The sequence below is a fragment of the Stigmatopora argus genome, chromosome 12 (genome assembly GCF_051989625.1).
Source record: "Stigmatopora argus isolate UIUO_Sarg chromosome 12, RoL_Sarg_1.0, whole genome shotgun sequence".
Classification (NCBI taxonomy): Eukaryota; Metazoa; Chordata; class Actinopteri; order Syngnathiformes; family Syngnathidae; genus Stigmatopora; species Stigmatopora argus.
In genome coordinates, this window is record NC_135398.1 from 5611638 (window position 1) to 5625254 (window position 13617).

General features: G+C 38.8%; 1 protein-coding gene across 1 annotated transcript in view; it reads left to right on the forward strand.

The window, feature by feature from the left end:
- Window positions 1-1298: 1298 nt before the first annotated feature.
- The window catches only part of gpc1b (glypican 1b), a 42537-nt gene continuing 30218 nt past the window's right edge, over window positions 1299-13617 (forward strand). Inside the window, exon 1 of the mRNA XM_077615115.1 lies at window positions 1299-1869. Coding sequence (XP_077471241.1) covers window positions 1710-1869 — 160 coding nt within the window. The 5' untranslated portion in view covers window positions 1299-1709. The remainder of the gene's footprint in view (window positions 1870-13617) is intronic.

Consider the following 13617-nt stretch of genomic DNA (forward strand, 5'->3'; position numbering starts at 1 on the left):
CCAGCAGGTGACAGGTGAAAAGCATGCTGGGACTCGCTGGCCGTTAAATTGAGCCGCGAGGAGTGATGTGGCAGCTTCTACGTGCTCAGCAAGGAGAGAAAAACCTCAGCGCTGACCTGTACTGTACGGGCGGCGGGAGAGCGCACTGTGGGGGATGATTGGGCACGCCTACAGTTCACCTGGGACATCTGCTGGGCTCCGAATCAAGTTGTCAGGACGCGTTCACATTCCTGCACCATTAAAGCCACATTCTGCCTGCTGTAAAATGACAGATGTGTCGTTGATAGCAATGACATGTATTGGAATAAGTAAACATGCCATAACACTATGCTAAAGCTGAACAAACATTACACTCATCTACAATATTTTCTGAACCGCTTTATCCTCACTATAGTCGCGGGGGGTGCTGGAGCTTATCCCAGTTGACTTCGGGCCAGAGGCAGGGAACACCCTGAATTGGTGGCCAGCCAATCGCAAGGGATAAGGAGATGAACAACCATTCATGCTCACACTCGTACTTAGGGGCAATTTTAGACTGTCCAATCAGCCTACCATGCATGTTTTTGTAATGTGGGAGGAAACCGGAATACCCGGAGATAACCCACACAGGCCAACGGGGAGAACATGCAAATTCCACACTGGCGGACCGACCTGGATTTGATCCCAGATCTCCCACTGTGAGGCGGATGCACTAGCCACTCATCCAGCGGGCCGCCTTAAAGTTTGACAAGATCCCCAATATAGGCAACGTAAATATATCCGGGCGGCACAGGTACATTTTGTAACATGCAGTAGGTCACACCCAAATTTCCATATTATCCCCTTTCTTGCTGTGATGGATACTAGTGTGGACATCAAGACAATATTAACTTGCCATTTGAAAGGTTGATTCTTTGCATTCAATTTACTGAATATTACCATATTATTTCAGTCTCAATAAAATGTATGATTGTTTAGTTATTTTCCTCAAATCATTCAGGCTATTACAAACCTTTGTGTTGCTTTTTGGGGTGGGGCTGGAACATATTTTATTAATGGCATTTCCATTGATTGGAAAAGGGGAAGATTATTATTGTTTCTTCTAAATTACTAGTCTGATCACAGTGTGGATTAAACGCGAATTTGAAGTTTCGACAAACCTCTGATTTTCACATTTTTGCATGATCAATATTTTGGAGAAATTTCCCTTACAAATTGCTCCCACGGTGCGTCAGATCTACTGAGAATTTGAGAGATAGCGCTGAAAGAGGAGTGCTAAGTGCGCGTATCTCCCAGTTGAGATCAGAGTCATCAGACCCCCCCCCCCCGAAACGCCTCCTTCCTTCCCTCCCTCCCGGACTCCTTCCTTCCCTGTCGGCTCGTCCTAATTGCCGGTATAGACGCGTCGTGCATTAGGCTGCGCAAAAGCAGGCGGCACCTCATCAAGCTCCACGTTGGACTATTTCTCACCTGACGGACTCCTTTTAATTAGTATCTCCCTGTCTCGCTCCTTATTTCACCAGGACGCCTAAAACTAAAGTGGATTTTTTTTAAAGCCCACGATCGTGACACGATTTTATTTTTCCTATTGTTTTTTTTTAACCGGACGGTTGCCGTTACTTCAGGACAAGGAAAAATATTGAGCGCACTCTTTTGTTTTTTTTTTTTAGACGCCCTCTGGATTGTTGTATCATTTCTTTTGCACTTGACTGAGTTGACATTGTGCCGGGATGGATTCTCGAATCGTGGCAGCTCTGGTGCTGTGCTCGCTGACGGCCACAGTCTGCGGGGACAAAGGCTCCGGCAAAGCCAGGAGTTGTTCGGATATACGGGACTTTTATACGGGGAAAGGATTCTCCCCTGATGGGGTTCCACAGTCTGAAATATCCGGTGAGTGTGATCAACTCCGACGTTATCTCGGTCCTTAAAAAGCACCACGTGCTGGCTGAAAGAGCTTCAAAAAGTAAAATCAGATGTATTTTAATTTTGTGTAAAAGTATATTAATGAGAAATATTGCAATTCAATCTATCTGTCTATTTGTCTATCTGCCTATTTGTTTATCTGTCTATCTATCATCAATCAAACATTACAACAATAGACATCTTAAACTGAAAATGGTGTATTTATATTTTAATTGATTAAAATGTGTATTCATTCATCAGGTAAGAGATGGGAGGTAAGTGAACTTTTGGATTGAATATCTGGTATAATGCTACTTTAGCAGTAGAAACCTCAATTAAATGTTTTGGATAACAGCAGATTTGCCATACTGAAGTATTTGAATAAATATGGGCCCATCCCTCTTTATAAAACTTACATTTGCTCTCTTGAGGTCACTTCATCTTGAATAGGTTGACATCAGGAGTATAACTATGAACTTTTATAAAGTAGAGAGAGGTTCAAAATGTATTAAAGTCATGGCACATCAAAACATTTTTATCTTATAAAAAATGTGAAGTAAAACCCAAGAAATAATATTGTGACACAGCGGTATGAAAATGTTTTGAGCACCATAAACATTCATGCTGCTGTAAAGCTCTGTCTTTATATTATATAATGTCAATTATGAACTTTTGTGAGATTTTTAGACCTGTTTATATCATGCGAAGGATTTTGTTTTCAATTTCTTTTCTTGCTTGTAAAAATCTGGCAATGAAACAAAGCGTTGAAATATTGTTGCTCATTGATGGCTCCTCAAAAATATTTGACACTTGCTCGGAATAACAGTTTGTTTTATTGTGGACTCTATTTTGCTGCAGACATATGCAAACACACTCACAGCAGCCTGGTGGCTGGGAATTGTTGCTTATTATAAATGAGCAGCCGGTCACTTGAGTGTGAGCTGTGAGCGCACCGTGTTACTCATCACTGTGTCATCCATAGGCTAATGTCAGCCTCACTGCAGCTCAGATGATTACACGTGTGCCTCTTCTGGAATTTGGTGGATGGCTTTCACACATGCATCAAAACATGCACGCACACATTTCATAGTTTGTGCTGTGGCAGGTACAGTACATGCACTGACAAGTAAAACAGCAGGCACTGTTGCTGCATATTATAAAACAGACATAAATATTTATTTGCTAGTGTCTTATTCACAAGTCCAAACAAAAAAAGTAGAGGGCAGTAAAATACTAAAGTCCTTTTTTTGGATTTATATTTTCAGTCTGTGAGGATTGCAGTGATTGTGCTTTGACTTGTCATGTCACCATACTTCAAAAGATGCAAAGGACCAAGTAGTAATTCAAGACTTTGAATTTAGGTCTGGACCATAGTGAAATAATTAATGGCCAAGCTCTTCCTCTCTTGCTTTCTTCCCTCAAATGTGTGTAATCCATAATGCATTAAAGAACTCCCTCTTTAAATCAATGATATGGAGCTCCTCTCAACTCCAGGTTAGGTTAGTGAAGTGGCACAGGGAAGTGGAAGTAAGCTTTGACTCTTTTCCTGTTTCTCCATCTCTGAGGTGGAGGACATAAATATCTACTCTGGCACTCTAGCCAGGCATATTAAACCCCGAAGTAAAAACATGAAAGCTTCACTTTATGTGTGCCAATTATGAGCCACCTGAATAGTGAGGTTGATCTCTGACATTTGGCCGAGGATGTTTCCCACTGTGACACCGGGGCTTGATCAACCTAATGTTTGGTCCAAGCTGCACTCAAGGTCACCTATCTAGTGTGTCTCATCTCGTTTTATGATCGCTACCTCCGAAATAACCACAAACTGTGGGATGATGCAATAATGTGGAAGAAAATACCAGAAGATTGGAGCTAGCTCAAGATTAAGAAATCATTGGCAAAGATTAAACTGAATCCCAATAGGCTTCTTTTTAAATATGAATCATATTGTGTAGTGTGTGTCATAATGATTCAATAGAGCAACAGATTATATCTAACACAATCAAATTAACTTGTTACCTGAAGATATAGTAACTATTTAAAAATGTAAAAAGTTATACTGTGTTGCTTTGATTCACAACTTTTTTTCTGTGACATTCTTGTAACTGGTACTAAAAATTTGACTATTTTTTGCTTAAATCTTTCATTTATGTTTCAAATATTACATCCTTTTGGAATTGGTTGACCATCAAAAAATATTAATTTTGAGTTTTGTCGGACAATCCCGGCCAACTACAACATTTTGTTTGTCTGTATATTTCGTTTCTTTAAATAAAGCGTGATAATGCATAAAACAGCCATTTAGTATCTTAAATTGCGGAGAATTCATGATGAATCTCTATATTCAACTTTCATAATTGTTCTTCTCTTATAAACCGTGAGTTACATCTTTAAATGATCATTAAACATCATGAAACATGGATTAATTAAGTCGGAAAGGAGTGCACTACTGTGCTGAAATCAGCTGGGGCGCTGTTGACTCAGACTTAATTAGTTTATTGACGAAGAAAGGCGAGCTGTGCCAAGTTGCTACATAGTCTGACAGGTGCGAAGTTGTTGTTTTCAACAAAAGTTGGTTTCAACATGTCTAACCTTGTGCACAACTCTTTGCCTCCATTGTTGCCAGCGCCATTGCTCCTCAAAGTTCGTGCCCGAAGACAGAAAGCAAGGCGCAAAAGCTTTCCTGTTTGTCCGCATCTCATTACAGAAAAATAAGCTGTCAATTAGATGTGGACGTATTTTGCATCATTTTGATACTCAGCCAAAAGGCACGGCAAACGATTTTTGAAAATCAAATGACTCGCAAAGCGACATTTTGGCAAATGTTGTGCATTTGAATGACTTCACTTCAAAAATAGTCAGTGTATTGTTTCGTCACAAACTTGTGCTTTGCCAGCTGCATTTGACATTAAAGTTAATAAATAACGTTGTGTAGGTCAGAGCAGAGTGAAGTATTAAGACAGAAATTTACTCGGACTCGGTATAGGTAGCTACCCAAAGTTCACTGTCTGTACTCAGATTGGCATGGAGACATTGCTAAAAATTGGACTTGGTCACATTTTATTAATGTAATATAAAATTCTAGTTATTGACTATTAATTTATTGCAGGAAGTAAGATGTAGCCCTGGAATAAATACTCGGCCATTTAAATTATTGTTTGAAGAATGGTTTAATGGAGCGAGGGAATAAATTCGTTAACAGAAACGAACCACAGTTGACTAGAAATGAAAGAACATTATCGTGTAATTAGTTTTGTAAACGGCTTTCTTGTCAATGTTTTATGAAAGAAAAGGATGATTGATTTTCCCTCCATATCCTAGCGGATTATTAACAATACTACTTTTGATGTTTTTCTTCTGTGTAATGCTCTTCCACTCAGATTTCCTTCACTGTTATGCACTTTAAATTAGATTAAAGAGTTGGAATCTTCACGCCCAGATTTGAAAACAAACAAACAACAACAAGCAAAGAAAACAAAAAACAAAAGACGAGCTGTTGTAACGTGTGCAGACAGGGCCGTTAATGTTTTGCCCAAGCACGGGTATCCCTGTGCATCGTTTGTGTTGTTGTTGATTGCCGCTTGCCAGAGGCTGACAGTGTGCTGCTCTGTGCTCTGAAATGTCATCTGTAAGTGCTGTGAGAGATTGTTGCTCAGCACCCCTGCTTGGAGATGCACACTGACTCCACTGTGGTAGAGAGAGAACGACAGGCCGGTCGGTCTGCACGGTCGCCCACAGCAACAGGGTTGTTTTGAACGCGGCTGCCGTGCCGATATGGCTGCAGAAATGTTTAATAAACACATCCTGGATTGATAATGTATTGTTTAACCATTGTGTAGTGATAGGACAATAACTAGGAGATTACATTTGATGAGGTTATCATGGAGTACATCTCAGGAAAAGCATTAGCAATGTGTTTTGTTTTAGACATAGATAGCCTCTTATTGGTCAGAGAACCATATTTGGTTATTGAAATAGAAGCCTCAAATGGCACCCCCATTTGAGGCAGGAGAATATTTCTTACTTGAGTGATAGCTTGACTTGTAAGTTTTCTTCAGTCAGTCACATCCATTATATACCGGAGTAGATGACACACACACACACACACACATTCGTATTTTTATAAAAAATGCATTTTTGAAGTGGGTATTGGCAGACATGAGCAAGTGACAGTAACCTTGAGTAAGTAAACTTCCCGCCATCTTAGTAACCATGGTGAATTCAGAATGAAGTTGCAGCGATCAATGAGGAATCTCAACAGCAGATTTTAAGAATGCAATCTTTGAGGAAGATGCTGTCTGAAGGACGTACTTTTAAATAAATGAAAATTCAATTATTGCTTCTTAAATGGCATGTTTTAAAAGTTTCATTGATTATGAACAACATGTTTCTTCCATCATGCCTGTTTTTTTTTTATTTTTCAAAAGTTCCCGTTTTTTGTGTCACGCTGAACTGTCTTGAAACTTCAACCAGCAAAACTGAATATAGATATGCCTGACAAACCGTTAGCAGCAAATGCTGAAAAATGGAGATACACATTTTGTATTGCAATTGCAGGCAGATTTACACAATCTATCCCATTCACGAATGGGACTTTGTTTTTATCTTCTGGTAAACTAAACCCTGACATTGAATTCTAAGTTTGCCTATTTTAAGTGAAAGTCATTACCAGACTAGCTGATAAGAGAGGCAAAGCTTAATTGGATGCTGTGTGTATACACGTGGCAAAATAGCGAGATCAAACCTCTTCTGTACCATAGTTAGTTATTTTTTTCTTCCTCTTTTTAATTATCACACAAGTACAAAAAATTAACTATTGTTAGGCATAAACAGAGCAATACATATCCAGTGCATTCTAGTCTAATTTACTGAATAAAACATGAAAAACTCTCACTTTGCCAGTGTATGAAAGGATCAGGAGTAGTCAACAAAATGCAGTTTTTCCCACATACAATATAAATATAGAAAGTAAATACTTGGGGTGACTCATTTGTGGAGAGCAAAACTGTTGATTCAAGGTCTGGGTACATGATGATTTTAGGCTAAATATAAGAAGGAAGGCAAAATCATAACCACATACAGCACATTTCTCATTCAAAGAGTATAACTCTGTCCTGCCATTGACTTCCAAATGTGTCCCACATGTTTGCTGCTCATTTGGCATGCTTCCATGCCACAGGAAATGTGCCATGAAGGCGTTGTTTTTGCTATCCCTTCTCACTTTTGTGCTTGCCCTGAGTTGAGACATTGAGTTGGCTGATGAAGTGCAGCTTATACACTGATAAGAGAAAGTCTCTGCCTCTTCAATTCCCTTGCTGTGTTTTATGTATCTGGCTAGTATGGTTTTGAATTTTAGCTCATCTCAACTCATTGAATTGTAAGTTCACAATTCCTGCTAAATGAACATGTGGAAAAAATCTGTACTTTGTTCTTTTATACAACTTCAACTACTAATGAGGTTCAGCGGGATTTGAACCTACACCTCATTGGAGACTTGAATGCTCATCAGCCACAAGAGCTTGTTATGGCAGGATTTGTTTTATGGCCCTAACGTCATATGAACTTGTGTGGTTCTGGCTCCTACTGCTTACGGACACAGTGCTGACCCAATATTCACCGCCCACTGCTGTATTAATACACAGTGTGACTTCTGCTGGATGACACACCCCAAAGAAATACACAACTCTACACTTGTGCAATAGACCTTTTCTTGGCCTCCAATTCCTTGCTACGGAGGGAAATTTGTCAATATGTCAACTCCAAGTATTTGTACTTGATTTGGTCAATCCCAGCTTTGGGGTTTTGGTTTTCCTGTGTTTACATGTTCTCACTGTGGCAGTGTGGGTTTTCTCCGGGTACTGCAGGTTCCTCCCACATTCCAAAAACATGCGTGGTAGGCTGATCAAACACTCCAAATTGTCCATAGGCTTAAGTCCTAGCATGATTGTTTTTTTTGTCTGTATGTGCCCTGCAATTAGCTGGCAACCAATTCAGGGTGTACCCTCCCTAGTGCCCGTTGTTGGATGATAAAGATTCCAGCACCCTCGCAACCCTTGTGACAGACAAAAAGCACCTCGGATAACGAATGCATGTCATCTCAATTTTTTTTATTACAACATTTGAGATCATTTCTATTTCTGTTATTCTCAGCAGTGATAATAACTTGAACGAGGAAATCTCTTGTCACCTTTGAGTATTCACTGTATATTTTTTTCTGAGTCCGATTCGTTTTTTTGATGGAAAATCCCATTCATAGATTGCTATCTTTTGCTATTTTATTGTGTGAGCCAAACATCAAGAGTCAGCCTAGCTGATTGCTTCTCACCGATCAGACGCCACTGTCCTGATATAATCTATTCCTGTCGCTTTATATTCTTTCGCCTTCCTTCACAAACCTTTATACATATTTTGAAGCTTGTCACCATCAGAAGATATCAATCTTATATCTGCAAAGCAGTGTTTGATCGGCGTACCAATCAGTGAAATTTGCTCATCATCTCTCTGACTTCTGATGTATGCTTCACACTGTGCATAAAGAATTGACTCTCAGTAGTTGGTTGTTATTAAAGCATCACATTGGCATATGCATATGGCCATAGGGAATCGAAGTCATTGGGTTTGTCTGGGTTTGTGTGCATCTATGTGTTTGTGTGGCCAACGTGGCAGGTGTTTCAAGACTTGTGAATATGTTCTGTCTTCAGTTTGCACCCCCTTGAGGTGTAAACATCAGCTTCCATAATCACTCCCAAATCAGCAACATGTTTCCAGTTGCAATGCTCACTCCCACAATGCACAAGCTTGTCCTTGCTGCTGACAGTTCCTTTAGGGCTTCCAGACAGGAACAACGTGGCGGTGCAGTCCGTGGGATCCAACATGTCCACCACAAATCTGAAATGATTTTAATTTAGAAGGGAAAAGTGTCCTCTATTATCATGTCACACCAAATATATCTAGTAGACCTGCGAGTTATGTTTGCTCTTTCTTCAAGCCAATAACACATTTACTCATTTTCATTCATTCATTTGCATACTAATTATCCTCACAATGTTTTGGGTGTGCTGGGGGGGATTGTAGACAGGAGGCGGGGGACACCCTGAATTGGTTGCCAACCAATCGCAGGGCACAATGAGGCGAACAACCATTCATGTTCACACTCAAAGCTAGGGACTATTCTGAGTGTACTACAAGTCTGCCAAGCATGTTTTTGAGATGAGGGATCACACTGGAGTAGCCGGAGAAAACCCACGCAAACACGGGGAGAACATGCAAACCTCACACAAGAAGGTGGGAACCTACCGGGGATTGAACCTTCGATCTCAGAACTGTGAGGTGGTTCTGCTAGCAACTCTTTCATCGTGCGTACAACACATATTCAAAATTACAAGCGCTCCGATTTTTTTAACAGAATGTAAATCTAAAATCACAAAATAAACATGAACAAAAAATACATCAAATTTTATAAATGGTAAATAAAATGAGTTATTTCTATTAAATATTCTCCAAGACTCTACAAAAAGCCTTGAAGGTTTTTTTATGACTGTTTCTGGTTTTGCATTATGTATTTTAATGGGTCTCTTAATTATTGCAAAGGTTAATACATCTCTGATGATTTTTTTTATTTAACATTTAGATTTCCTGAACCTTCTGTGGGGAAACATTTCTTTGGAAGTTCCCCCTGCTTTCTCTGCTTTGTATTTCTGTGGAGAACAGTCTTTTTATGGACTTGTTGGATCCCAAACAGACTCTTAGCTGTGTTTTAGTGCATTTTCATTCACTCTAATCCTTGAGATCACCCCTTCCTTCTCATTGCATTAATTCTTCTGATGACGAAAGCACTATTTTCTGTTTTTTTAATTGAATTGAATGCTTTTATTGTCATGATGCAAGTAAAATGAGATTTGAAGCTTCCCCATATATTGCACACATAAATAGGTAGTCAGCCATGGCCACTTTTCCTGCACTTTCTTTTTGCTGCCCACTCCCATGCCAGCTCAGATCCACTCTGCTGTCTTTAGCGCATTTTTGTGTAATTAGATAGCAAAATCTGCCTTAAGCTGACATCATTTTTGTGTGGCTCACAAAACTCCCAGTCGTGGTTTGCTTGTTCGGCTTGACCACTGCGGCTATTTGGACTTAAGAAGCTGAAGATGGGAGCATGGGCATGACCGGAGCGTTACTAATGTCTTGGAAGACAAGTAACGCAAAGAAAAGCTTATAATTACATGCAATTACTGTCAATGTCATCCTGTTTGCTGGTAAAAGATGTGTTTTCATGACCTAAATGGCTTTTGCTATGCCCACTTTTTGCTCTCTCACAGTATGTCTCATGGTCTGCAGACATGCTGTGTCACTAGTTCCAGTCCCTTTTTCCCCCTACGTTTTCATAAAACACCCATTTGTCCATTTGAAGCCTATTCAAGCCCATCCCCAGTGATTAGTGGAGTACATCCTAGACTGGTCGCCAGACAATTGCAGGGAACATAAAGACAGACAACCACTCAGGCTCACTGGGATTCGGCTTCTAGGAATAATTATGGTAGATCAGCAAGGTGGTTGAAGTAAATGAAGCCGTAATTCTGTGTACAGGGTTACAGCACGGTTATTTACCTCCAATTTCCCCCATAGAGAATAATAAATTTGTCACATGCTCCTAGCTGTTTTCAAAGCTGTGTTCCCCAAATTCAATTCAGTGTGTTCCTTGCCTACTACCCATAGTTTGCTGTGAAAGGCTCCAGCACCCCTGCAGTCCTCGTGAGGATAAGCAACTCGGAGGATAAATGAATGTTGCCAGTTGTTTACTGTTATTTAGGTCAAATTAACAGGACAATTGCATAGAATCTTTTTATTTGGGAAAATAAAAGATTAGACTAGGCCTTATTGTTGATATAATTGCAGTTCATTCATAGTTATTGGTTGTTGCTTTTGTTGGTTCAAAATTGAACTCTTAACTACAGTAAACTATAGAAAGCTGACATAATTAAATCCTGTGCATTTTATTGATTTTTACAAGCTGAAATCTATGTAACAAGTGATTCAGTTCTTAATAGTACATATTCCCAGGGGCTGATAGCAAGCAGTGAGCTAATGAACTTGAAATGACAGTGACTTATTTAAGACCTCATTTTCTCCCACTCAGTCAGAACAGAGGACATTGCTACCACTCCGTTTGGTTTCATTTGGCTCGATGTGACTACGTTCGGTTCTTCCCTCTTTTCTTCCATTCCAGCATCGTCCCCCTTTCTCATAAATATTTGACGTCTTCCAAATGAACTCTCTCAACTTTAGCTTTGCGCATGGCTGCTCACCTCGTGCGCTTTTTAATGTGTTTGCTTTGCCTGTTGTGCCGGATTCAAATACACATGCCTGCTTATATTGCATTTGATTTTTTTTTTCCCTTCTCTTTTTGATCAAGTCAGACAAAATTAAAGGAGTCCCATGCATGCAAGGGGTAAAGCCCTATTATTTTATACCTATAAATTGCTGTGTATGTGTGTGTATAAATCTTTTTCTTGATGACTTATTGCAGTGATTTTTGCCTGTGATATCATGCGCTCTGTTTTGTAAGAGTCTGTGCTTCTCTTGGCGGCAAGTGGTTTGAACTAAAAGCCTTGGGTGTAAATCTTTTATTGGTTTTGTTACACTCTGACTCCTTAAAAAAACTAAACAGTAGAAATAGATGGAGCTATGTTAGTTCAATTGTTACTTCTATAGTGCTAGTCTGTGGTTGAAGTAGTCGAAAGTGTATGCTTAAGTAAAACATTACAAGTTAGGATAAAAATCTACCGACTGAAGATGAAAAATGCCACTTTATTGCTTATATGTTAATCTTATATATTGGATCTGAATTGTTTTTGGGAATGTTGGATCTGCTCGTTTGCTTGTAAAAAAACAGTTGTTTAATTTAGTTACAATTTTAGAGAACTACTCTACAGTATAGTGTTAGAGTGCATTGCATCCTCCTGTGCTGTGAGTCTTCTTAATGGCTCTTGTACCCTGCTAACACCATCACATTCTTCCCTAGAGGTCCATTTCATTGCCCAGTCAAGTTAACTCCTTACTCGAGGTGTGCATTGGTGGATGAAATTCTCCTGCTTACATGTGGTTTAATTGTGTTTCCTTGCATATTCCCCAGTTGCAATGGTAAGATTCTTCTATTTTTGAGGACCCTGTGTGCCGTTATTTTTTTTTCGAACTCTTTTTGCTGCAGAACAAAATTGAAGTGAGTTGAGGAACTTTATCCAGGAACAGGTAGAGGTTTCCTGCCATCCAATGATATTCAGATGCGTTGATTAACAATTTTTATCTCATTTATTTTTCTTTTATTTATTTATCCAACCAAGTTCAATTGTCTTTCCTTCTGCTAAGAAACAAGGGGTATTGCTTATGTTGACAGGTCTAAAGTGTAGTCATACCTCTTTTTTTGCCTATATATAAAGAAGAAAATAATAAAATAGTAATGACATGAGAATAAAACAAAACTAAACAAACAAAATCCTGTAATTCAAGTCACCACTATTTTAATATTTAATGTTTGCCACTTTTCATTTAATGGTTGCTTATTAAAATGCCCAAATGAGATTTTTTTTTTAATGGCTTTTCACATTTTCAAAGAACTGAGTTGACATGACAACAAACTTTAATCAAAATTCCTGATTCAAATGGATTATACTTAGTGGCACTATGTTCTGACGCTAATGCTATGGCTGGATATGCTTGAAATAATTTAATGCTCTTAAGGTTGAAGACATTTTTTGTACTTATTTATAACCCAGTTCCATATTTCATCTTAAGCTCCCTCTTTCCTTCTGAGCTGTCTTCAGCTTCCTTGCCAGCCTCACCTCATCTCTGCTTCTTTTGTTTCCTTGATGAAGCACAGCTGCTCTTCTCTTTTTTTTGTTTTCTTACAGTCAAGATAAATGGCCTGGGAGTTGAAGGATGTTGAGAGGTTGTTCTAATATATTACTTTATATATTGGACACAGGGCTCATTCTAATGTCTCCTCAGCCCCATCCTGAGCCTCTGGCTTTTCGACTGTTACATAAATATATTTTATGTTAATGTCTTTGACAGTAAGTGTCACTTGGCTTCGTATTATTCTCTGCCTGTACTCTGGATATGAATTCAATGTTAAATACATTTAAAACGATTTAATTGTAATCCTGTGTGCAATGAAGTTAAATGGAAATATTTTCACGAAACATTTTATCGTCATATGAAGTAAATATGAACCTCAAATTAGCCTGCCTCTCCCAAAGACCCAAAGTTATTCAAATGATATAGAATTTTTGCAAGAAATATTAAGAGCTCCGATTAAAAACATCAATCTGGAAGCAGATGAGTTAACGGGAAAGCAATATTTTCAGCAGAAAGTTGACAAGTGAGGTAGGGCTGGCTGACAACAAAATAAGATGTGATGAATTTATTAATATCTGTTTCTCTTGCCGTTGTACAGGAAAGAACTTACATTTCCCTTCAGATTTTACAAGATGGTCTTAATATACGTCTAGTCATAGTTGGCCAATAAAACAATACATCTAGTGGTGGCCCATAACTTTGATTCAGTATTGTATAAAGTTCTGATATTTGAACATCCATAAGTATTTACAAGTTCAGATATACTATACACGAGTGCAATAAAAAACACTTATTTCTATTTATAGTAACACACCCATATTGTTATGCACAAGTTGTTATGGTGTTCCTTCTATAGAATTGCATTAAGTTGTAAATATAACC